At 54.4% G+C, this 21,649-nt stretch overlaps 4 protein-coding genes across 4 annotated transcripts; 2 read left to right on the forward strand and 2 right to left on the reverse strand.

Moving 5' to 3' along the window:
* Positions 1–898: 898 nt before the first annotated feature.
* Positions 899–12,293, reverse strand: PIN1 (peptidylprolyl cis/trans isomerase, NIMA-interacting 1). The gene is made up of 4 exons (XM_030475253.1): positions 12,185–12,293; positions 10,498–10,698; positions 5,895–6,005; positions 899–2,118 (listed from the first exon to the last, which is right to left on the reverse strand). The coding sequence occupies exons 1-4, from the start codon at positions 12,240–12,242 to the stop codon at positions 2,009–2,011; spliced, it is 480 nt and encodes a 159-aa protein (XP_030331113.1). The 5' UTR covers positions 12,243–12,293; the 3' UTR covers positions 899–2,008.
* A 250-nt stretch (positions 12,294–12,543) lies between these two features.
* On the reverse strand, positions 12,544–13,507 carry UBL5 (ubiquitin like 5). The gene is made up of 5 exons (XM_030475257.1): positions 13,426–13,507; positions 13,262–13,323; positions 13,064–13,147; positions 12,892–12,929; positions 12,544–12,759 (listed from the first exon to the last, which is right to left on the reverse strand). The coding sequence occupies exons 2-5, from the start codon at positions 13,315–13,317 to the stop codon at positions 12,716–12,718; spliced, it is 222 nt and encodes a 73-aa protein (XP_030331117.1). The 5' UTR covers positions 13,318–13,323; positions 13,426–13,507; the 3' UTR covers positions 12,544–12,715.
* On the forward strand, positions 13,494–15,709 carry FBXL12 (F-box and leucine rich repeat protein 12). Its single transcript, XM_030475243.1, has 3 exons — positions 13,494–13,607; positions 13,737–13,809; positions 14,146–15,709. The coding sequence occupies exons 1-3, from the start codon at positions 13,513–13,515 to the stop codon at positions 14,923–14,925; spliced, it is 948 nt and encodes a 315-aa protein (XP_030331103.1). The 5' UTR covers positions 13,494–13,512; the 3' UTR covers positions 14,926–15,709.
* Positions 15,710–17,137: 1,428 nt separating this feature from the next.
* Positions 17,138–20,183, forward strand: LOC115603406 (hepatic lectin-like). Its single transcript, XM_030475250.1, has 6 exons — positions 17,138–17,284; positions 17,963–18,070; positions 18,535–18,609; positions 18,985–19,136; positions 19,521–19,633; positions 19,855–20,183. Exons 1-6 carry the CDS (start codon positions 17,242–17,244, stop codon positions 19,988–19,990), a joined length of 627 nt encoding a protein of 208 aa, XP_030331110.1. The 5' UTR covers positions 17,138–17,241; the 3' UTR covers positions 19,991–20,183.
* Positions 20,184–21,649: the final 1,466 nt, after the last annotated feature.

Genomic DNA, 21,649 nt, shown 5'->3' on the forward strand with positions numbered 1-21,649 from the left:
CCTGATCCCCAGGGATGCAACAGCCTCTTCCTCAGGCCCTGGAGAGAAACCAGGAGCAATCCCTTAAATGATCCTTCTGGAGAAGTGAAGGCTTCAAACAGGAGACAGTCAGAAGCAGTTAACATCAGGGTCACTGCCCCAGTGACGGAGTCCAAGGGTTGACACGTGTTTGGAGCCTGAAGACAGGGCTCCCTGCAGGAATGGGGCAAGACACAGCCGTGCTGCTCTGTGATTCCCCAGGGCACAGGGAAGGGACCTGGATCCAGGCCATGATGAAACACCAAGTCAGGTTATGGTATCACAGATGTCATATATCAGAGATGACAGAGGGGCAGCCACAGCTTCTCCCTTCAACCCATTCCAGTGTCCCACCACCCTCACAGGGAAGAACTTCTGCCTAAGAGCTCATCTCAATCTCCCTTCTGGCAGGTTAAAGCCATTCCCCTTGGCCTGTCCCTCCATCCCTTGTCCAAAGCCCCTCTCCAGGTTTCCTGCAGCCCCTTTAGGCACTGGAGCTGCTCTAAGGTCTCCCCTTCAGCAGCCTTCTCTTCTCCAGGCTGACCCAGCCCAGCAGAGCCGCTCCAGCCTTCGCAGCATCTCCGTGGCCTCCTCTGGCCTTGCTCCAGCAGCTCCACGTCCCTCTTGTGCTGCTGCCCCAGAGCTGGATGCAAACAGAACCCAACAACAGAAGAGAATAAAGAATATTAACTTACAGCTGATAACAAACGTGGAGAAGCTTTTCTGTGAGCCACATCTCTACTGTAGGATTAAAACCACCCCAACCCCAGACAGCGAGAGCAAACCAAGCACATACTACAGAGGTTTTTGTTTGTTCTAATAGAAGCAACAAGACCTCTACCGGCAAAGGAGGAGAAATAATCAACACCAGAGCTCTTCACATGTTTAATCGGAGAGGGCTTTATTTGCTGCTGAAGAGAACTGGAACTATACAGCTGGTTTGCACTGGACCAAAGCTGGGATTTGATTTCATTCCATGTCTCCATGTTTATTGCGCTAACCAGAAGCAATGCAGTGTAACTGGAAAACAATGACTTACAGTGTTCAAACCACACGTGGATGAAGAGGAGCTTGAGGAAAAAGAAAACAGCCTCCTAGCTACAACAGCAAATCCACACTACAGTCGCCCTACACCATGGCACCGTCGTGTCTACACACTGGAGTGACTTGAGGCTGGAAGGGGAAGCGCACAGCGTCCTACGTACCGCTACACAGCTCGGGCTGGCTACAGAGCCTCCTGCAGTGGCACCTACTGGCCTTTAGCCTCTCGTTTGTCATCAGAACCAAAAGGCAGCTTCAAGTTTTGAGAGTCAAAGCAATGGCAGGAGAGGGGAGAAAACCCGGTGCCACCGTGTGATGGGACAGAGGGACCATCACCGAGGCTGCTGCACTGAGGCACCGAGGGACGGGTGTCCCCATGCTAAGTGGTGAGATCTTACACTCAATTTACAGATGGCTTTAGTCAATCAGTTCTACAAACCAACAGAGTGGGGCTGCCCAGCAAATCCCCATCCTCGTGGTTCAAAGGAGCTTGACCAAACGTGCAGAGGGTTGGGGAGCTCCTTCCGTCGTAGCACCACAGGTCAGGAGTCGGCCTCGCCAGCATCAGTGCAAGGAACACTCAGGGCAGATGTGGGAAGCACTGAGGTGGGACCTTTAGCACTGACACCTCCTCGGCTTAGGAGCCACGTCAGTCTAACTCAAGCAGCTGTGGCATGCCAGGAATGTTGGGTTTAACATTCTGCTTATGAAAGATGCTGCTGTCTGATTCTGCTGGTGTTCTCACCCTTGGCTAACCATGCAGGGGAAACCCACCGTGTCCGGTGCCACAGAAGATACCGAGATATGAAATGAGCTTTTTATTTGTTAAACTGGATATGAAGTTCCTTTGGGAGAGTGCAGGGTTGGAGTAGGTCGTGTTGTTGGTGGGGTTTTGGTTCATTTCCTTTCTTCCCCCTCACCCTTTGCCTTCCTCCTGGCACAAGGCACTTCACTCCGTGCGTAGGATGATGTGGATCCCTGACTCTGTGAACACGGGTCCGCTCATCTCGCCGGCCCTCAGCGCAAAGGAGGCATCTTCAAAAGGCTTCTGCATCTGACCTGCAGAGAGCAGACACCAGAAAGCTCAGTGAATCCCAGCAAAGGGGGAAGATGTTTCTGAGCAAGCAAGCCTCAAATGAAGACGGCTCCCAGGCAAACAACAAAGTCGCCACTTAATAACTTGCAGAGGGTGTTTGTTTTCAGCTGCTCTCAAAAGATGCTTCAAGCCAACTCTTTCACACATGCACGTACACAGATTTTCTCTGTTTTAAACACATCAGACTCTACAGACATCACTGCAGCAAAGGAGGATGCTCAGAGAGCTGCAGACCCAAAAGGCTGAGGAGGATCTGTTCTGCAGACTCACTGGCACAAGTGGAGGTTCCAGTCTCGTGTGCCCTCCAGGTACTGGTGGGGGGAAAGGCTGTGGTGTGCATTACCAGCTGCACTAAATAATTCAGAAGGCACACACAGATATCAGCATGACCTAGATAAGAACTGGGTTTAAGGCTCCAAGTCTCCCAAGTCACTGAATTTCAGCAGGTTTAAGAATCCAGGCTCAAGAAAGCCAGAGATGCTCAGAGGAAAGACCCCGCGTGGGGATTCAGGAGCAGTGGGGAGAATCCCAGAATCCTGGAATGCTTTACGTTGGAAAGGACCCTCAAGCTCATTCAGTTCCAAAGCCCTGCCATGGGCAGGGACGCCTTCCACTAGCCCAGGTTGCTCCAAGTCCCATCCAACCTGGCCTTGAACACTGCCAGGGATGGGGCAGCCACAGCTCTTCCCTTCAACCCATCCCAGTGTCCCATCACCTTCACAGGGAAGAACTTCTGCCCAAGATCCCATCTCCACCTCCCCTCTGGCAGGTTAAAGCCATTCTCCCTTGTCCTGTCCCCACAGGCCCTTGTCCAAAGGTTTCTTATAGCCCCTTCAGGCACTGGCACCTGCTCTAAAGCAAACCTTATTTCTCTGCCCTTAGCACTGACCACGCTCACAGAGCTCACCTCGAGGAGACGAGCTCTGTGAGACCAGCACCTTGCCAAAACCACAACAGAAATCTCCTCCTGTCGGTTTATGACCCTTGTCTCCAAGCTTCAAGGCAGTGCTGCAGGTTGGGACCCACAGCACGCTGAAAGGGGGCTGCAGAAAGCTTCCAGGCTGGATCCTCAGCAGATATGGCAGTGATAGAGCAACCTCTTTGCCAACTAAAGCTTCTCAACCCCTTCCAAGCCCCCCACTTCTATACCAGCAGCACCTTCAGAATGGATGTTTTACTTGAGTTCCTCCATCCAGCCATCTCCCCTTTCTCTAACAAGGCAGTTGGGTGTCACAGAGGATGCTCTATTCCTCCCTTTCAGGTATTTTCCCCTTCCAAAGTGGTTTATTACCAAACTGACTTGATGCATGTGGCTCCCCAGCATTTCACTTCTCCCATTTCAGTGTTTCAGAGAGGCAAGCAGCTTGCCTGGCTCCCAGGCTGCAGTTACAAAGCCAGCATCATTCACTGTCCCCTGAATTTTGGGGTTCTTTTCCACTAGGACCTGTAATCTTGACTTCAGCTGAGGTAAGAGCCTCCCTGCTCCACCGCAGCGCTCCTCCTCGAGCTGGAACATGACTTAACAAAGGGTTTCAAGAAGACAAATGGAAATGGGTTAATAACTTCACCTCTGCAGTAACCAGTGCTCCAAGTTCTAACAAATTACATTTGCAGCCCAGTTGAATCCAGAAATCAGGATGCAGAGAGGGGGATGGAATGCCAGTGCCAGGGTTCGGCCACCACACGTAGTTCCAATGCCATCTAGTGGAATGTGCCTCTTGGAACATTACATTTTGGTGCAGGCATTAAAAAACCACTAATAAAACTCTCTTTGGGTCCATCTCCAAAGAGCACAAAGAGCTGAGGTGCCACTGAACCCAACCCAGCAGACACAGCACCCTGGGCTTAGTGCTTCATTCCACGCAGAGCCATAACACAGCACTGGTTACTCCTGGGTGAATGGATCTAGTTGAGGAAGCAACTGCTGCAGAATAGCACCCTAAAAGGAACAGTGATGAAAAAGAGTGTTTTGGGGGGGAAAAAACACTCAAAATTCATTCCTGAGTATAGTTCCATTGAATCCTAAACTGGTTTGGGTTGAAGGGACCTTAAAGCTCCTTCAGTTCCCACCCCCTGCCACGAGCAGGGACACCTTCCACTAGCCCAGGGATGTGGCTCTTCCTCTGGAATTGCTGCAAGTCCCTATGACTTCAGTGACATTCTCTCCTTGGCAAGAACCTTTCCTCACCCTCTTCTGATAAAATATGCTGTGTGGTTCGGTTGATACGCTGGGGGGAAGGGATGCCATCCAGAGGGACCTTGACACGCTTGTGAGGTGGCCGATTCCAACCTTATGAAGTTCAACCAAGCCAAGTGCAAGGTCCTACACCTGGGTTGGGGCAATCCCAGGCACTGCTACAGGTTGGGTGGAGAAGAGATTCAGAGCAGCCTGAGAAGAAGGACTTGGGGGTGTTGGGTGATGAGAAGCTTAAAATGAGCCCTCAGTGTGTGCTTGAGCCCAGAAACCACCCGTGTCCTGGGCTGCATCAAGAGAAGCGTGAGCAGCAGGTTGAAGGAGGGGATCCTGCCCCTCTGCTCTCGTGAGACCTCACTTGGAGTATTGTGTGCAGTTCTGGTGTCCTCAACATAAGAAGGACATGGGGCTGTTGGAGCAAGTCCAAAGGAGGCCACAAGGATGAGCAGGGGCTGGAGCAGCTCCCGTATGGAGACAGGCTGAGAACATTGGGGCTGTTCAGCCTGGAGAAGAGAACCTGCGTGGAGACCTCAGAGCAGCTTCCAGTGTCTGAAGGGGGCCTATAAGGATGCTGGGGAGGGACTCTTCCTTAGGGATTGGAGTGGTAGGACAAGAGGTGATGGCTTCAAACTGAAACAGGGGAAGTTTAGATTAGATATAAAGAAGAAGTTCTTCACTTTGAGGGTGCTGAGGCACTGGAACGGGTTGCTCAAGGAAGTTGGGAATGCTCCATCCCTGGCAGTGTTCAAGGCCAGGTTGGACAGAGCCCTGAGTGACACGGTTTAGTGTGAGGTGTCCCTGCCCATGGCAGGGGATTGGAACTAGATGATCTTAAGGTCCTTTCCAACCCAAACCATTCCATGGTTCTATGATTCTATGCATGGACACCCTGGCTATAAAGAGATTTGGGGTTGTTCTTTGAATGTTGTAGCTGTCCTCATGCTGCCAGTGCTTTATTTTCCTCCTAGTGCAAATGCAAAAAGCACTGGGAAGATAAAGCAAGCGAGATGCACTGTTGCACTTCCCCATCCCAAAGCTGATTCCTCCCACACTGGCAAATCTCCCGATGGCAAATTAACGAGGAAGCAGCCCCAAGGTTTGGCTTGTTGCTCCCTCCCTGCACTGATCCATGTGAATTGTTCTCACTTCCCCACTTTGTTAAGAGCTCTCTCATTGAAGATGAGGATGTCAAATCATTTCTCTGGCACGCCCTTAGCAAGACTTAGCCCCTGCTTCCTTCTTCATGGCTCATTACGCTGTGGCTTTCCATTGAGTGCAGCTGGAAAATCCTTTTCCAGAGGGAAAAGCCGATTTCATGACGGGCGCTTGCACAACATCGCCTCCCTGCCTAGGATAATCCTTGAGTTGCATTCCTAATTGGTTTAACTTCCAGGCATCCAACTACATTTCCTGCTCAGCAGGCTGCCTTAGCATATAAATCCCTTTTCTCACTTGTATTCAACCCACCCCCTGCCAAGCAGATCAGCATCAAGTCTGTAACCCCGCTGGGGCATTCCCGCTCTGGCATTCCGCAGCTCCACGTACCTCTCCCAAAGACCCCCAGGTCTCCTCCTGCTTTCGCCGAGCTGCAGTCGCTGAACTGGGAAGCAAGAGATTCAAAATCCTCTTCTCCTGATTTTATCTTCTGGATGTAGCCTGGAAAGACAGGGAATCATTCAGTCAGGGGCAGGAGAAAACCCATCCCAAACCTGCCCTTAAGCTTTCCATCCCACAGCACGAAGGGCACAGAGCACCGTGTAGCTCCATGAAGCAAAGCTTCCCAACCCCCTAAATGCAGGCGGAGCCAGAAGGAAACGTTCCCAACACCCCAAAAGCACTTGCCTCTGGTTTGGTTTTCAAGCACATTCCCCTCTTTGCACCACGGCTCATTTCTATTCCAGATTCTGTTAAAGCGAGCAGTTGATTCTGCCTGCTGCTGCCCCTGGAGCATGGGATTTATGATGGGGCTTGGAAAGAGATGAGCTTTTGATTTCAGAAGGGCTCACCTCAATAGAAGACCGAGCATGAAGAATCCCCAAGGAGTGAATTATTTGTCAAGGCAGCTCTTTAAAAGGTCAGTTAAGAAATATCTGTAATCTTAAGAGCTCTGCCTCCTTGCTCTGAATCTGGCCCATTGGAACCACCCCTGTGCTAGCTCAGAACAAGGAAACCTTGGGGGTATACCACATTTCCACATTATCAACAGCTTGGTAACGTGCTTGTGGAGCTCCTAATTACAGGAATTACATTGGAGATGAGCAAAGCACAAGGCCCACTGCTCCATCCCTTACCACCACTCATGGAGGCTTGAATCCTGTGCAGCTTCACGCACTCAACCAGCTCCAGCTCCTTTGGGAAAAGGAGCATAAGCACTAATCCAAAGCCCAAATCTAACTCTTAAACTGGCCCAACATGCAGCCACCCTCCCACCAAAATGCAATTATTAGCTGCAAGAAATGTTTCTGCATGAGGACACAGAATCATGGAATCCTGGAATGGGTTGGGTTGGACTTTACAGCTCATCCAGTTCCAATAGGGACACCACGTCGCTCCAAGCCCCATCCAGCCTGGCCCTGAACGCTTCCAGGGATGGGGCATCATTCATCCATGTATTTTAAGCAAGGGAGCATCTCCCAGAGCGATCCAGCCACACATGCCCTGAAGTGCTGTTGTGCTCCAGCTTCCAACTCTCCGTACCAGCCGCAATCCAGCTAAACCCACCTCTCACTAGAGAGTTCAGTTTTAAATCCCTCTTTCCAGAAACCTGCTTTTGGAAGAACCAGCAAAGCCCCCCAGGCTTGTATCTGAGACCTACGCGGTCTTCCACCTTCAAAGAGAAACAACTGAAGCTCTGCAACAGCAAAATCAAGAGAGAAGAAACATTCCCCCTCTCAAAGCTATTGAATCTCCTGGTTTTGACAACCCAACTGCCTATTTCAGCTCACTCCCATGTAAGCCCAGTGGCCTCAATGTATAAAGAGCCTGCACTTTGCTAGATAAACCTGTAAAAACCACCTTAAATTAACTACTCTCAACCCAATTTTATCTTAGCTGCAAGCAGTGTAAGATTCCTACCTGGAAAAGGGTCACGGATGTAATTCCAGAGCCAGGCTTTATTATTTGGGGGGGATGCTTTAACAAAAAGGAATGCAAAAGGATGAAGAAATGAGTCTTTTCCAGCTCATTTTAACACTATAGAGTTTTAAAGACCCAAAGAAATATCTGTGAGGGCTGGGGGTAGGCAGGAATATATTCCTTAAGGAGAGGATGGAGGTTGCCAACATATCCAGCAGCAACTGAAGCAGCAGGCTGTCCATTTTTGACTCAATTCCTTCATGGCAGTTTAACGCCAGCAAAGGCAAACCAAAGGGATTTTAAGTCTTCATCTTAGTGTTTTACAGCCCCCCTTCCACTCCCCAAATTCAGTCGCCAGTTTCAATTCGCTGCCATTAGTCCAAGCCTTTGGAATCCAACAAGGTGCTCAGGACAGCAAGGGTTGATTTTCCAGCTGGACAGGCTACAAACCAACGTGAACAGCAGATTGACTGTGTCTTGTTCTGGAATTTCATCCTTTGTTTTAGGAGCTGACCTGAATATAATCCAAAAGCCATAGAAAGTTCTCTTCATGTAACAGAAACCACTTGGTCCCAAAGTGAGGTTCTACACATGCATCCTACCTGCTGCCTAGAAAGGTGGAGAAAGTCTAACTTGAAAGCCTGAAACTCTACAAGACTTAAGCCAACAGCTCTTTCTTCTGCATTAGAAACAGGATTATGGCTGGGTGGAAGACAGTTCACAGCATTCATGGCTTAGGAAATGATCCTGGGTTCCTCCTATGAAACTAAGCAGCTCGAGGCCAAATAGTTGCTGACAAAACAGTTTATCCTAAAAACCCATATTTGTACCCCCATAAATATGTATTTCATTGCCTGTAGCTGCCAGTCTCCAGCAAGTACCTGTCCCACATTGCACCCAGAAGTGTCAGGAATCACAGTTCTAAGAGATATGCCTATGCAAAAGGAAGGAAGCATCCAAATGAAGCAGCAGAGTGCTCACATTGACACCCAAACCTGCCTGCCCCGGCCCCAGCAGCAGGATCCAAGGGGCAAAGAGGGTTTCACCACCCAACTGAAATAGCATTTACTTCTTCCAACCCCCTGACATGATGCCAGGGAGCAGCCTGAGAGCAAAAGCTGCCTGGCAACTGCATGGATAAAGCCAAAGGCTTTTGTAAAGCTGAAGTAGTTGTTCCAACCTGAACAAGATACCTGGATTTTGGCTCTGTGAAGTGGGCTTAATGAGCCTTTTCCCTAAAAAAGGCCTCTTTTCCCTAAAAGAGGGCTCAAACAGGAGGAGGACCACATACACGTGGATTATGGATAACTCCAGAAGCAGCTGCGTGGCTTTAAGAGTGAGAAATGTGGTGGTGGAGTCACAGCAACCTCCATGTAGTAAATGGCACAGCAAAGGCAGAGCCAAGAGTTAATCTGGCATCTTGCACCCCACCACGAACCCATGCTCAGGAAAGATTAATTCAAACTGAAGTGCAAAGGAGGGCTAAGAGTAGAAACAGTAGAAACAGCATTGACCTACGTTACCAGGAACTAAAAGCCTGGTTGGCTCGGCATGGAAAAGCAGGTTGGGAAGGAGCAGGATGCTCTGAATCCACTGAGGGGGTCACCATCAGCAAGAAATGCCACTAAATTCAGTACTTCAACAACACTCATGCAAGAAACAACAGATAGAAACCAGGTTTCTACATCAAATAACTAATCCTAACCTGATATTCACTAGGACCATCCCAGGAATTGTTTCTTGGGGACAAATGTGGCCACAGAAGTGGTTAGGGGTTGGTTTGGGGAGGGTTTGACACTGGTATTCCCATTATAGGAAAAAAAAGAGGAACAAAGAAAGAGAATTGGCAGCTCTGCTTCAAGATTTCGATCCCTTTCTCTTTCCAGCAGCCTCAATCCCTTGGCCCAGATCTTCACATGAGGCTTTGGCACCTCTGCTCACGCTTTCTCAGCCACCCTCACCTGAAGGAAGCCATTCCCTAACCGCCAAAGTCCCATCTGTGGCAGGGAATTTCGCTTCCCTTTCCCAAGGCGGTGAGTGGATACCACCTACTGGTCACCACCTCGAGTTATTCAGCACAGAACTTCCCCTCCCAAAGCTTTCACATCAAAGCAAGTCCTTGCATTTAGTGGTGCTTAGGACCAAAGCAAGAGCCAGAACATCCTCTTGATCTTCTCCCCTTGCTGCTGAAGCCATAAGAGAGAAGCCAGGCCCAGCCTGTGGTATGTATCTGCATGCTCCTACCTTGCTGCCAGGAAAGACAAAGCCACCCACTAGCAAGCACAGTCTCAGCTTCATCAATTCATCACTTGGGGGGGTTTAAGGTGAGGTTTCATTCAGTCCCAAATCCCTCCTCCTAAAAGGGAAAAGCCAGTGGGAAGAGCTGGGCTTGAAAGTTGCTTCCTTAAGATCAAAACCTCAGTGGTGAAGAAACACAACATCAAATCACAAGGCAAAAATCTACCTGCAAAACTGACCAGCACCTATTGCAAAAGGCACCTTAAATCAGCTCCTAAGCCAGAATATTGGGGGAAACCCCAAGCAAATTGGGTCATTTACACAGCTTTGGGCAAGGCTGCTGGCTTCCTATGAGCATCTTGCTTTGGGCAAAGCTGGTGGCTTCCTACAAGCAACGTGCTTTCAAGCAGAGCTTCAATGGCACTTCAATGACTCTAAGTTGCTCCCAAGGAGTCAAGTGACATTAAACAAAAAAAAAAAATAAAAAAAGAAAGGTTTAAAGAACATTTGGGTTTCGCTTGAAATCAGTTTATTTTTAAAATGGAAAAAATACACATTTACAACAAAAAAATACAAACAAACCTCTGACATAACATCACACACACACAAAAAACACCACAAAGGGGAAGACACGTGGCCTGGGACCTGCCTTTAGGTCATTGCATCGTCCAGCAAAGGAGTTTCTCCCAGTGGCTGGACCACACAAAAGTCCACTTGGCTTAAACCACTTCCCCAACACCCTGAACCCCCTCACCTGAGGGTGCAATTCTAAGCCTGAAAATGCCTTTTCCCCTCCAACAGCAGGAGATTCTCGGTCTCCTCTGCATTTACTTGCCATTTATAAGCACCAGTGCCTCATCTTTGGTCCTCGTGATCTTGTCCTGCCTCCAGGATGAGGGTCTCCTGGACTGGTTGTGTTTCACCAGGAGGTGGGAGCATCGCACCTTGCTGGGCTCGCCGGGGCCGTTCCTGCCGCTGCCGCTGGGCCGCTCCCACTGGCTGGCGTTGGTGATGTGGTTGAAGTAATACACACGGCCTGGGGACAGAGAGAGGGGCTGGCCTGGGGGGAGAAGCTCCACAGGCCCCAGAGCCAGCTTCTGAGCCCCACAGGCAGCTTCTGAGCCCCACAATCAACATTCTCAGCTCCAAGAACCGGCTTCTGCGCCCCACAATCAACATTCTCAGCACCAAGAACCAGCTTCTGAGCCGCACAAGCAGCTTTGTTGACTCCCACAACCAGGTTCTGGCCCCCACAGTCAACATTCCCAGCCCCACAACCAGGTTCTGGCCCCCACAGTCAACATTCCCAGCCCCACAACCAGGTTCTGACCCCCACAATCAACATTCTCAGCCCCCACAATCAACATTCTCAGCACCAAGAACCAGCTTCTGACCCCCACAACCAGCTTGACCCCCACAATCAACATTCTCAGCTCCCACAACCAGCTTCTGACCCCCACAATCAACATTCTCAGCCCCAAGAACCAGCTTCTGACCCCCACAATCAACATTCTCAGCCCCAAGAACCAGCTTCTGACCCTCACAATCAACATTCTCAGCCCCCACAACCAGCTTCTGATCCCCACAATCAACATTCTCAGCCCCAAGAACCAGCTTCTGGCCCCACAGTCAGCCTTCTCAGCCCCCACAATCAGCTTCTAACCCCCAGCACCAGGTTCTGACCCCAAGAAGCAGCTTTCTTAGCCCCCAGAAGCAGCTCTTTTGACCCCGAGGGCCCAGCAGGCTGGATTCTGTGTGTGCTTGGCCACATCCTCCCCATGAGCTCAAGCACACGAGGCAGGGAACACGAACATCACACCTCTGCCATTCCCCACGCAGCGTTTCCATCTCTCATCATAGGCTTGGTGCAGAAGCTGGTTCCAGCCTTTCCAATCAACACTTATCAGCCACAAAACCCCCACTGAAATCAGCAACACCCCCAGGCAACACCCTGTCACTGCTGGGAAGGGCACTGCCTCGCTGCTGAGCCGCGGGGGGAAGGCTCTGCCTCACTCCAGCCCTTGCTTCCATTGTAGCATTAACCCCAGAGCTCTCTATTGAAGTAGGAGCCGACCAGACTCAAGCAAAAAGCCCAAAGGGCCCAAATTCCCGCTTGCAACCCCAAGCGACAGCCTCCCGCTGATGCCACAAAGCTGCCTCCCTGCCTCCGCTGGGGCAACCAAGGGGTGGCCCGGAGCCCCTTTCCCATCGCCTCCCCTTGAGGCACACGAGAACCGCGGAGCGCGGGGGGGAAGCGCCCGCCACCAAGGCCAAACCCTCGCTGAAGGCGCCGTCCTCGACCCTCCGCAGCCCCACCGAGAGCAAAGCGCCCTCATACAGCGGTTTCTCCCTCGGTTCCACCGCTTAACCCGGCCGGAGCAACCCCCGCCCCGGCCCCCGGGCGAGGCCCAGGCCGGGCCCACCCGCACCGCGCCCCCCCTCCACCCCACAACCCGGTGCTCCGGAGCCCCACCGCTGCCCCCCCCACCCCCGGCGGCCCCGAGCTCCGCCGCTGCTCGTACCGGAGCTGCGGCTCATGCGCTTCTCCCAGCCCGCGGGCAGCTTCTCCTCCTCCGCCATCTTCCCTCGGCTGCGCCTCCCGGCCCCACTGGTGAGGGGAGAAAGGGAGGGGCGGGACAAGCGTCCCGTTCTCTGCTCCCATTGGCCAGAGGGAAGGCAGCGCCCATGCTTTCCGCGCTGCTATTGGTGAAAGAGCTTGTCCGTCCGCCGGGAGGCCGCAGTGAGCCTGGACACGGGAGCGGACGGTGGCCGCGGGTGGACAAAAGAGAGCAGAGAGCGAAGGGAAACGGCAAAGCGGCGTTCCCAGTGCAGCGGCTCCCGGTGCCCCTCTCCCCCCCCCCGGAGCCACGCAACAACCAGAGACTAGAGAGACACATTTATTAGAAACCACTTAAACACTCCAGGGCAGCTACAGCAGGTTTAGAGCCTCAACATGGCTTGGGGAAGGGGAACGGGGTTTGGAGGGAGGGAGCGGGGGGGGGGTCCCATGGAGAAGAGAGCACCGGCGGGGAACCGGGAGAGAACGGCAGCCGCTACTGGTAGTAGAGCTCCAGGTTCATGCCGTCATGGATCTCATCTGGAGGATGGAGTTAAGGAGAAGGGCGGAGATTAAGAGGGCTGGGGAGAAAAGGGGGAAGGAAGGATGAAGTGGACCCCCCCCCCCCCCACCCCCGTTAATACGGTAAAACACCCGCCCGCAGACGGATACAGTCGCCCAGCGTGACGTGATCCTTGAAGATAGTGTACCTGGGGGGACGGAAAGCACGGTGTCGGGGGGGCGGCCGGTCCCCGCCTCCACCTCCCCGGCATGGGGAAGGGGAGAAGCCCCCGGGGGGGGCGGGCCACGCCGCTGCTGCTGCTTCCACCCCGGCCCCGCTCACCACTTCTTGAGCACGATCTTATCCCAGCGGGTCCCGGTCTGCGCCGCGATCAGCTTCTTCAGGTCGCGGATCGAGTCCTCGGTGCTAACGGGGCCGTTAAGGAAAAAGGGGAGGGGGGGAGGAACAACCGGGAGGAGTACCCGCACCCCCCCCCCCGCACCCCCCAAACCCAGCCCGCTCCCGGTTCTCGGTGGATACTTGCATTTCACCCGCACCTTCTTGCCCAGACGGTCGTTGCAGACGACTTCGATCATCGCTGCCTGGAGGATGACGCTGGGTTAACGGGGGAGGACACCGGGGGGGGAACAAAGGGGCAGAAGCGGCCCCGGGGGAAGGTCCCGGAGCCCCCCCCCGGTACCCACCGAGCTCCGCGTCACCCGCCACAGCGCCGGAACCGGAAGTTACCGGGAGCCAAGCCGGAAGCGGAAGTGTTAAAGGGACCGGCCAAGATGGCGGCGGCGGCGGAGGTGTCTATCCTGCCGGATTCGGTGCTGATGCAGGTCCTGGCGCTGCTGCCGCCGTGGGACCGGCTGCGGGCGGCCGGGTAGGATCCCCCCTGCACCGGGACCGGCTGCGGGCGGCCGGGTAGGACCCCCCCTGCACCGGGACCGGCTGCGGGCGGCCGGGTAAGACCCCCCCTGCACCGGCACCGGCGCTGATCGCCTCCCCCCAGGGTCTGCCGGCGGTGGCGCCGCCTCGCGTTGGACCGGACGGTCTGGAGACATGTGGATCTGAGCCAGCGCCGGGTATGGGGTAACCCACTGCGGGCAGGGGGCTGAGATTGGGAAGGGATCACCCCACTGCGGGCAGGGGGCTGAGATGGGGGGGATCACCCCACTGCGGGCAGGGGGCTGAGATGGGGGGGTCACCTCATTGCGGGCAGGGGGCTGAAATGGGGGGGATCACATCATTGCGGGCAGGGGGCTGAGATGGGGGGATCACCCCATTGCAGGCAGGGGGCTGAGATGGGGGGGATCACCCCACTGCGGGCAGGGGGCTGAGATGGGGGGGATCACCCCACTGCAGACAGGGGTCCTCCATTCTCCACCCACTGGGACCAGCCCCTCTCCCGTCCCCCCCAGCTCAGCTCCGGGGCCCTGTGGCACTTGCTGCGCCGGCACCTCCAGCCGGGGCTGCGCTCGCTCCGGGCCCGGGGCTCGCTCCTCTCCGGCTCCCGGCAGCGGCTCCTGTCCCCGGCCCTGCTGGCGGCCCTCAGGAAGCGCTGTCCCCAGCTCCACTGCCTGGGCCTGGCAGAGACCGACCTGCGCCGTGTCCCCTACGAGAGCATCCCCGCTTCCCTCACGGTGCTGGAGCTGAGGCACTGCGAGCTCCCCTCCGCCTGGTTCCGCCACACCGCTTCCACCCCGGGAGCTCTGCAGCACCTCCTTGTCCACCACGTCCCAGCCTTCTCCGACCAGCACTTGCTGGCTGTGTGCTCCCAGCACCGCCTGAAGACGCTGAGCCTGCGGGGCACCTATCGCCTGACAGAGCCCGGGTTGCAGCGTGTGGCTCCCTTCCTGCAGGAGCTGCAGCACCTGGAGCTGCAGGGCTGCGGCGCCGGTGATGCCACCATGGGCTCCGTTGGGCGCCACATGAAACAACTGCGGGTCCTGGAGATCGGTGCTTGCCCTGTGAGCAACATGGGGCTGGGGGCTCTAAAGACCCTGCAGCATCTGGAGACGCTTTGCCTTGACCTGAGTGAAAAGCTTTCTGCTGGGGCTGTGATTGTGTTGTGCCAAGCACTGCCCCAGCTCAGGGACCTCAGATTAGTTGGTGGTTGCTTAGAAACTGAAGTAATGGATCAAATCCGGGTGGGTTTGTCCCACTGCAGCTTCTCACATTCTCCTCAACACCCAGCCTGAAGCAGCAGCTTTGTTGCTGTGCCTCAAGTGCTCCTCAACCAGCTGCCGTGCCTGGTTTGGGGACAGAATGGCCACTGGGGCTAGAATGACAAGTGCATCACATAAAGGGGTTTGGTGGGATCCCCCTCCCCATTTTCTGTGGAGCAGGGGAATAGGGAAGCCAGGGAGCAGCCATCTCTTGGGAACCCCGCTGAGGAGGTGACCAAAGATCAGCTGAGCTTCTCTCCGCTCCTCTTCCCTCACCACTAAGCATCAGGCAGCAGCTTAAGGAGTGCAGAACTTGAGGAGCCACTGGAATAAAAGAGATGTGGCAGCCCAGATCCCAAACTTCCAGTTAATACCCAGCTCCAATTGCTCAAGCACCCCACATGCACACTCCAAACTCTGCTGGGGAAGAGGTGAATACCTCAGCCATGTGTGTCTGCTTGGAGAAGCCCAGGCACGAGCAGTTCCCAATCCACGATGTCACCTTGCTTGGACTTCCCTTCAAATTCCAGTCTTCAGGTTACTCCTTGGGAAGCTTTTATGCACGGGGCTTCCCGGATACCTGGTCCTGAGCTCCTGTTTGCTCAGTGCAAGGGCTCCACGTGCTCTTGGGCATCACCACGGCTGCTGTTATGTGGAAGCAGCCACGTTTCCTCATCACCTTTTATCGTCCACATCCTCCTCCCTGCAATGTCATAGCTGCCAGGGAATGCTGTGACATCCCCATTCTGAGGTTCTCAGGTCAGCCAAGGATGGTTTTAGATGGTGTATTGTATTTATTAAATCAAACTGCTTTTGATTGATGTTTCCTGTGCTGGTTTCATCCCCTTCCCCTCCACTCAGCTGCAGCTTAAGCAATGAGCCATTGGGTTCCACACAGCCCTGATGGCAGTGACCCCCCCTGTGATGAAACCCTCACCCTGCCCCTTGTGAGCTGCTGCTCTTTGTGCCCTGGCCTCTTTCCTGCTCCTGTTCCCAACCTCAGTGGAGCTCTGGGGCAAGCAAACAATGGGAACATGCCCCAGCTCTGCTTTGGAAAGCATCCCAAGGCTGTTGGCTTAGTAACAACCACTCCACGTGTATCCCAGGCTTAATAATACCCGCTCCACGTTTATCCCAGGCTTAATAACATCCTCTCCATGTTTATCCCAGGCCTGGAGATTCCCACTGGAGTAATTCCTGTTATTAAAACGTGGCGCACTCTCTGGGCTCAGGGAGAGGAGGTAAAACAGCAAAGGGAAAATGAAACCCAGCTCGATGTGGCAAGAGCCGGAATGTTCCCTCAATGGTTGCAGTGGGATGCTCCTGACGACGTGATTTAATATCCAGCAATCCCAACTTGCCAGTTTTCCATCATCTCCAAGCACGTAATTGCTGAACACAACAGCACAGCACAGCAATTCCCAGTTTCCAAGGCACAAAGTGGCCTTTTCAGGTTGGGAAGCAGGAGGGGAGCTGGAAATACTGGGTGACTGGAAGCAAATATTAGGAATCAAGGACTGGAATGGTCTTCGTGACCCCTTGGTTCTGTTTCTGCCCATAGGAGCTTGTCCTCCTCATGCATCTGATGAAGCTCCTGGAGGGCTGCTCTAGACCCTTACAGCTTCTAATGTCCAAATTCAGGGGGGTTCTGCTCTGGTTGTCTCCATTTCACCTGTGGGGAGCTTTGGACAAGGGATGGAGGGACAGGACAAGGGGAATGGCTTTAACCTGCCAGAGGGGAGATTGAGATGGGATCTTGGGAAGAAGTTCTTCCCTGTGAGGGTGGTGGGGCACTGGGATGGGTTGAATGGAGAAGGTTTGGCTGCCCCATCCCTGGCAGTGTTCAAGGCCAGGTTGGACACAGGGGCTTGGAGCAACCTGCTCTAGTGGAAGGTGTCCCTGCCCGTGGCAGGGGCTTGGAACTGGATGGGCTTTGAAGTCCCTTCCAACCCATCCTATGAGTCTATGACAAGACTTGCAGAGAGCCAGGTAACCCCTCAGTGAATCCAGGCCATGAAACACTCCTCAGCATCCCACCAGGGCCACCGACATGGAAAGAAAGCTTAGGGAGACCCTAAACCTTCTGGGTTACCCATGAGTGGAGTGACCCCACACCAACAAGCTGTCCCCAAGTCCCCATCACTTCCATTGGAAGTGGCCACAATCCAAGCTGCTCTTTGAAGTGAACAAACCAATGGGACAGAGCCCAAAGAGCCTCTGGTTAAATTATAACCTTTGGACTCAACATCCAGGAGGTGTTTCAGGTTCTCCATTGCTGAGACCCTGATTGAAAAGCTTCTGCTTACTCGATCCTAAGCTTCATCCCCCTCCCCACCAGAGCTTACCAGGATGGATGAGGAACATCTTCATGATGATCTGCACGATTTTAAAGGTAAACTTCAGCCTCAAGGAAGAGGAGGGCAGGAGCAACAGGGGAACAACTAGCATGGTCTTCCACCACCAATGTGGTTTCTGAGGGAGAGGAAGGTCTGAGCTCTTTTTCCTCCTCCTTTTGGGCACCTTATGGGGTTAATTGGGATGGAGACCCCCACCCTGATGAGCTTGGCCCTGGGGTTGAGGCTCAGATGGAAATGAGGGAAAGGGACATTGCTGCAGGTGTGGGACATCACATACATGATGTTGGTGGTGCCCAACCAGCAACACCTGAGAGGGTTCAGTGTCCTGGACCACAAGGAAATCTGGCTCTTCCTGCAGATTTCCCAAATGGAGCTCCCAAAACTGGAGCCGTTTTCCAACATTCAACCCCTCCAATACAGGCACCAACTGCCAGCTCCAGTCAGCAAAGAGATTCCAGACCGCAGATGGTCACTCGGGGATCAATTTCCTTGCTGACAAGGGGGTTATTAGACACCAGGAGGGTTTCAAACCACATCCCAGCCCCAAATCCATGGCTTAAGATCGTAATTTCTTCTTATTTTGGCTTCTGTAGCAGATCATTGACCATTGCAGGTTATTTATTAACCCTTCTCTAAATGGACCAGAAGAGCAATGCAGAAATCCCGCTGATCCCAGGGGGATATTCTGCCATCCCTATGCTTTTGTTTTAAAGACAGAAACTTCTTCAGGCTGAAGCTGAGGTCCTTTGCCACAGTCTACTTGCTGCTGGCCCTCTCCTTCCTGCTCATCTTCACCCTCTTTGCTGTGTCACTCTCCAGAGGTAATGGAACACCTTGGAACTGATGGATTGGGCACAGAGAACCAAGAGCTATATAAGGTCTAAGGGGGTGCTTCCTAGAGGTCCTAATGCCACAGGATGGAGTGACCAGAGAAGCTCCCACATTGTCCCATGTGGCAACCACTGATGTCCATAGCGCTGTCTATGGCTAATGCGAGCTACAAGCGCTATAGGCTGCTGGAAGGACTTGGATAGGGCTTAAGGCCAGGTTGGATGGGGCTTAAGGCCAGGTTGGATGGGGCTTGGAGCAATCTGCCCTAGTGGAAGGTGTCCCTGCCCATGGCAGGGGGTTGGAACTGGATGAGCTTTAAGGTCACTTCATCCCAAACCATCCTGAGACTCTGTGGAAGGTAAAACGTGTTTAGCTGTGAGGTGGTGAGGTACTTGCTCGGCCTCCGGGTCACAACCCAACCCATTACCCAGCATCTCTCCTTCTCTCCCAATAGTTTCAGCCATTTCTTCTAAGCTCCAGGAGGTGCCCCTGGAGCAGAGACACAACATTTCGGGCAGGGATTTTCTCTGTAAGTCCTGGTTTTCCCCCAACCCCATGAGCTTTTCCTCCCCTCTGAAGCTTCCCTGTATCCTCTCCAGAGCGTCCCTGCTCCGGATCGCTTTGCTGAGGTGGTGCAGGGCATCATCCCCCTCTGGGTTTGCTGCTCTGCCAGCCACAAGCACTTCTATATCCTACAAGGAACCAGTTTTCCCTTGTCATTGAAGCCTTTTGGGGTGCTGGTCGCCACCTTTGTGCCAATCCAACCTACAACAAGCTCTGGGTCCGAGCTGTTGTGTCAGCCCGTTTGCCGCGAAAACCCTTATGCTGGGATGAGCCCAGCAAGAACCAACTCGACTTCCCCCCCATCCCCCTGACTTCCCCCTCCCCGTCCTTCTTTTCCCAGTGTTTCCCTGCGGACCCAGATCCAGGGAATGGGAATACTTTGATGGAAAATGTTACTACTTCTCCCTCACCAGAACGAGCTGGCACAAGGCGAAGGCTCAGTGCGAGGAGATGCACTCGCAGCTCGCTGTCATTAACAGCTATGCCAAGCAGGTAAAGACCCAGCTCCAGGCGGGAATTGCCGGGATCCTGCCCCTTCCATGTCCCTCCTGGCTCCCCGGCCTCGCTGGGCAGCGCTGGTGCTGTCGTCGCCTGCAGCAGCCAGCAGAGAGCAGGCAGAGCCTGCGCTGCCGGCATCCAGGGCTCCGCTTGGGTGCGCTCGGGATGCTCAGACCCAGCACCAGCACCTATCCTGTACATCCTGTACACGGGATAGATATCCACCTATCCTGTAAACCCACAGCCAAGGGCAGAGCTGAACCTCTCCAGCTCCTCTCTGAGTTCTTCCATAGAATTCTTCCACAGAATTCTCGATGGTACAAACTCGAGGAGCTGTTTCCTGGTGCTTTTCCCTCCTGATCCCTCTCCCTGCTGCAGAATTTTGTCATGTTCAGGACAAGGAATGAGCGTTTCTGGATCGGGCTCACGGATGAGAACTCAGAAGGGGAATGGGAATGGGTGGACGGGACCGACTACAAAACCACGTTCACGTGAGTGCTGCCCTGGATTCCTCTGCCCAGTACCCCAAAAAAGTGGGGCTTCTATGCCCATCACCCCAGAAGAGTGGGGTTCCTATCACTCCTGATTCACCCTGCCCTGGGGCGGGAGCTCTAACACAGCAGCAGAGGCAGAAATGAGCATCTAAACCATATAAAATCAGCCAGATTTAGCCAATATCTGCCCTCTCTCAATCTGATCCATCTCTGCCCAGATTTTGGAAGGAGGGAGAGCCCAATAACAGCGGCAGCAATGAGGATTGTGCCCATGTCTGGGGGTCAGGGAAGTGGAACGATGTCTACTGCACCTACGAGTGCTACTACATCTGCGAGAAGCCTGTGCCCAAGTGAGCAAAGCCGCTCACGGAGACAACAGCCGATGCTCTGGCATCACAAATGTTCCTTTCTCCTCTTAACTTATGCTCTCTGCTCTGTCCTGAGGAAGAGCGGGGATAGATTTGGATGGTCCGAAGCAATATCTGCAGGAATCCGGGTTCTCCGTGGGGAACTCAGCCTAATAAAGGACAATCATTGCTCTGGTTAACGAAGCTTCTCTGTTTCTAGGCATGAAGGGCTGGGGCGGGGGGGAGCTGAAGCCATATAGCAGCACTGTGCAGGTTAGTGGCAATGCCAGGAGCAGGCTGGGGATAAATGAGACACAATGGTCCAGCTCTGGGGGCCCCAACACAGGAGGGACGTGGAGCTGTTGGAGCTAGGCCAGAGCTCTGCTCTGGAGCCAGGCTGAGAGAGCTGGGCTGGGGCAGCCTGGACAAGAGAAGGCTCCTTAAGGGGACACCTTAGAGCAGCTCCAGTGCCTAAAGGGGCTACAGGAAACCTGGAGAGGGGCTTTGGACAAGGGATGGAGGAACAGGCCAAGGGGAATGGCTTTAACCTGCCAGAGGGGAGATTGAGATGAGCTCTGAGGCAGAAGTTCTTCCCTGTGAGGGTGGTGAGACACTGGAATGGGTTGAATGGAGAAGGTTTGGATAAACCATCCCTGTTCAAGGCCGGGTTGGACGGGGCTTAGAGCAATCTGGTGTAGTGGAAGGTGTCCTTGCCCATGGCCGCGGATTGGAACTGGATGATCTTAAGGTCCTTTCCAACCCAAACCATTCCATGATTTAGGATTCTATGAATATGGGATTTGCTGCCCACAGTGCATCCCAGGAGCATCTCCCATGGTATCACTGGGGAGGGGAGGCATAGATGGAGCAGAGCTGAGCTCCATCCATGAGGATTTGGTGCCTCTGCTGTGACCCTTCCTGCTCCTGCAGCGGTTTGGTGCTCAGGGCAGCTCTGCACCCACAAGAACTACCCTGCTGCCTGTACCCCACCCCCCCGGCTCGAGTCCCGGCCGCTGCACAGAGGATCCGAGTGGAGCCCCAGGGACACCGGGAACACGGGGTCGGAGCGGGAAACGGGCTTTGGTTTCCTCCCGAGAACCCACAGCATCATTTTGAGCTCATTCGGGGCCGGACTGGGACACGTTGAGCTGCCACAAGGAGTGTGTGCGTGCACAAGTGAGTGTGTGCACAAGTGAGTGTGCACAGTGCAAGGTGTGCCCGTGTGTGGTGCCCGTGCCCACGGCGAGGTGCGTGTGTGCCCTGCGGGGAGCGGGAGGAGCCGCCCGGTACCGGGGGTGCCCCCTCACACACACCCCGAGGGTAGCTCGGCTCCGGCACCGGGGGCAGCACCCAGCGCCCCGAGGTCCCGCCCGGTGCCCGCTTCCAGGGGCCGCCCCGTGGCTCCGGCCCCGCCGCTCGGTCCCGGTTTGCCGCCGGCAGCCCCCGGCCCGGGTCCCGCCGGGTCCCCGGACGATGCCGGCGCTGGATTCGTTGGAGGAACCGCCGGCGGGACGCGGACACGGGCCCGGCAGAGCCCCGCTCCCCCCCTCTCCCCGCCCCGGCCCGGTACCGCCGCCCCCCGCCCCGCTGGGACCCTCCCCAGCGGGAGCCGAGCGGGTCCGCGGTGGCCCCGACGACGGGAGGACGCGCCTCCGCTTGTCCTGTC

Source organism: Strigops habroptila, unplaced genomic scaffold (assembly GCF_004027225.2).
Source record: "Strigops habroptila isolate Jane unplaced genomic scaffold, bStrHab1.2.pri NW_022045634.1_ctg1, whole genome shotgun sequence".
NCBI classification, from domain to species: domain Eukaryota; kingdom Metazoa; phylum Chordata; class Aves; order Psittaciformes; family Psittacidae; genus Strigops; species Strigops habroptila.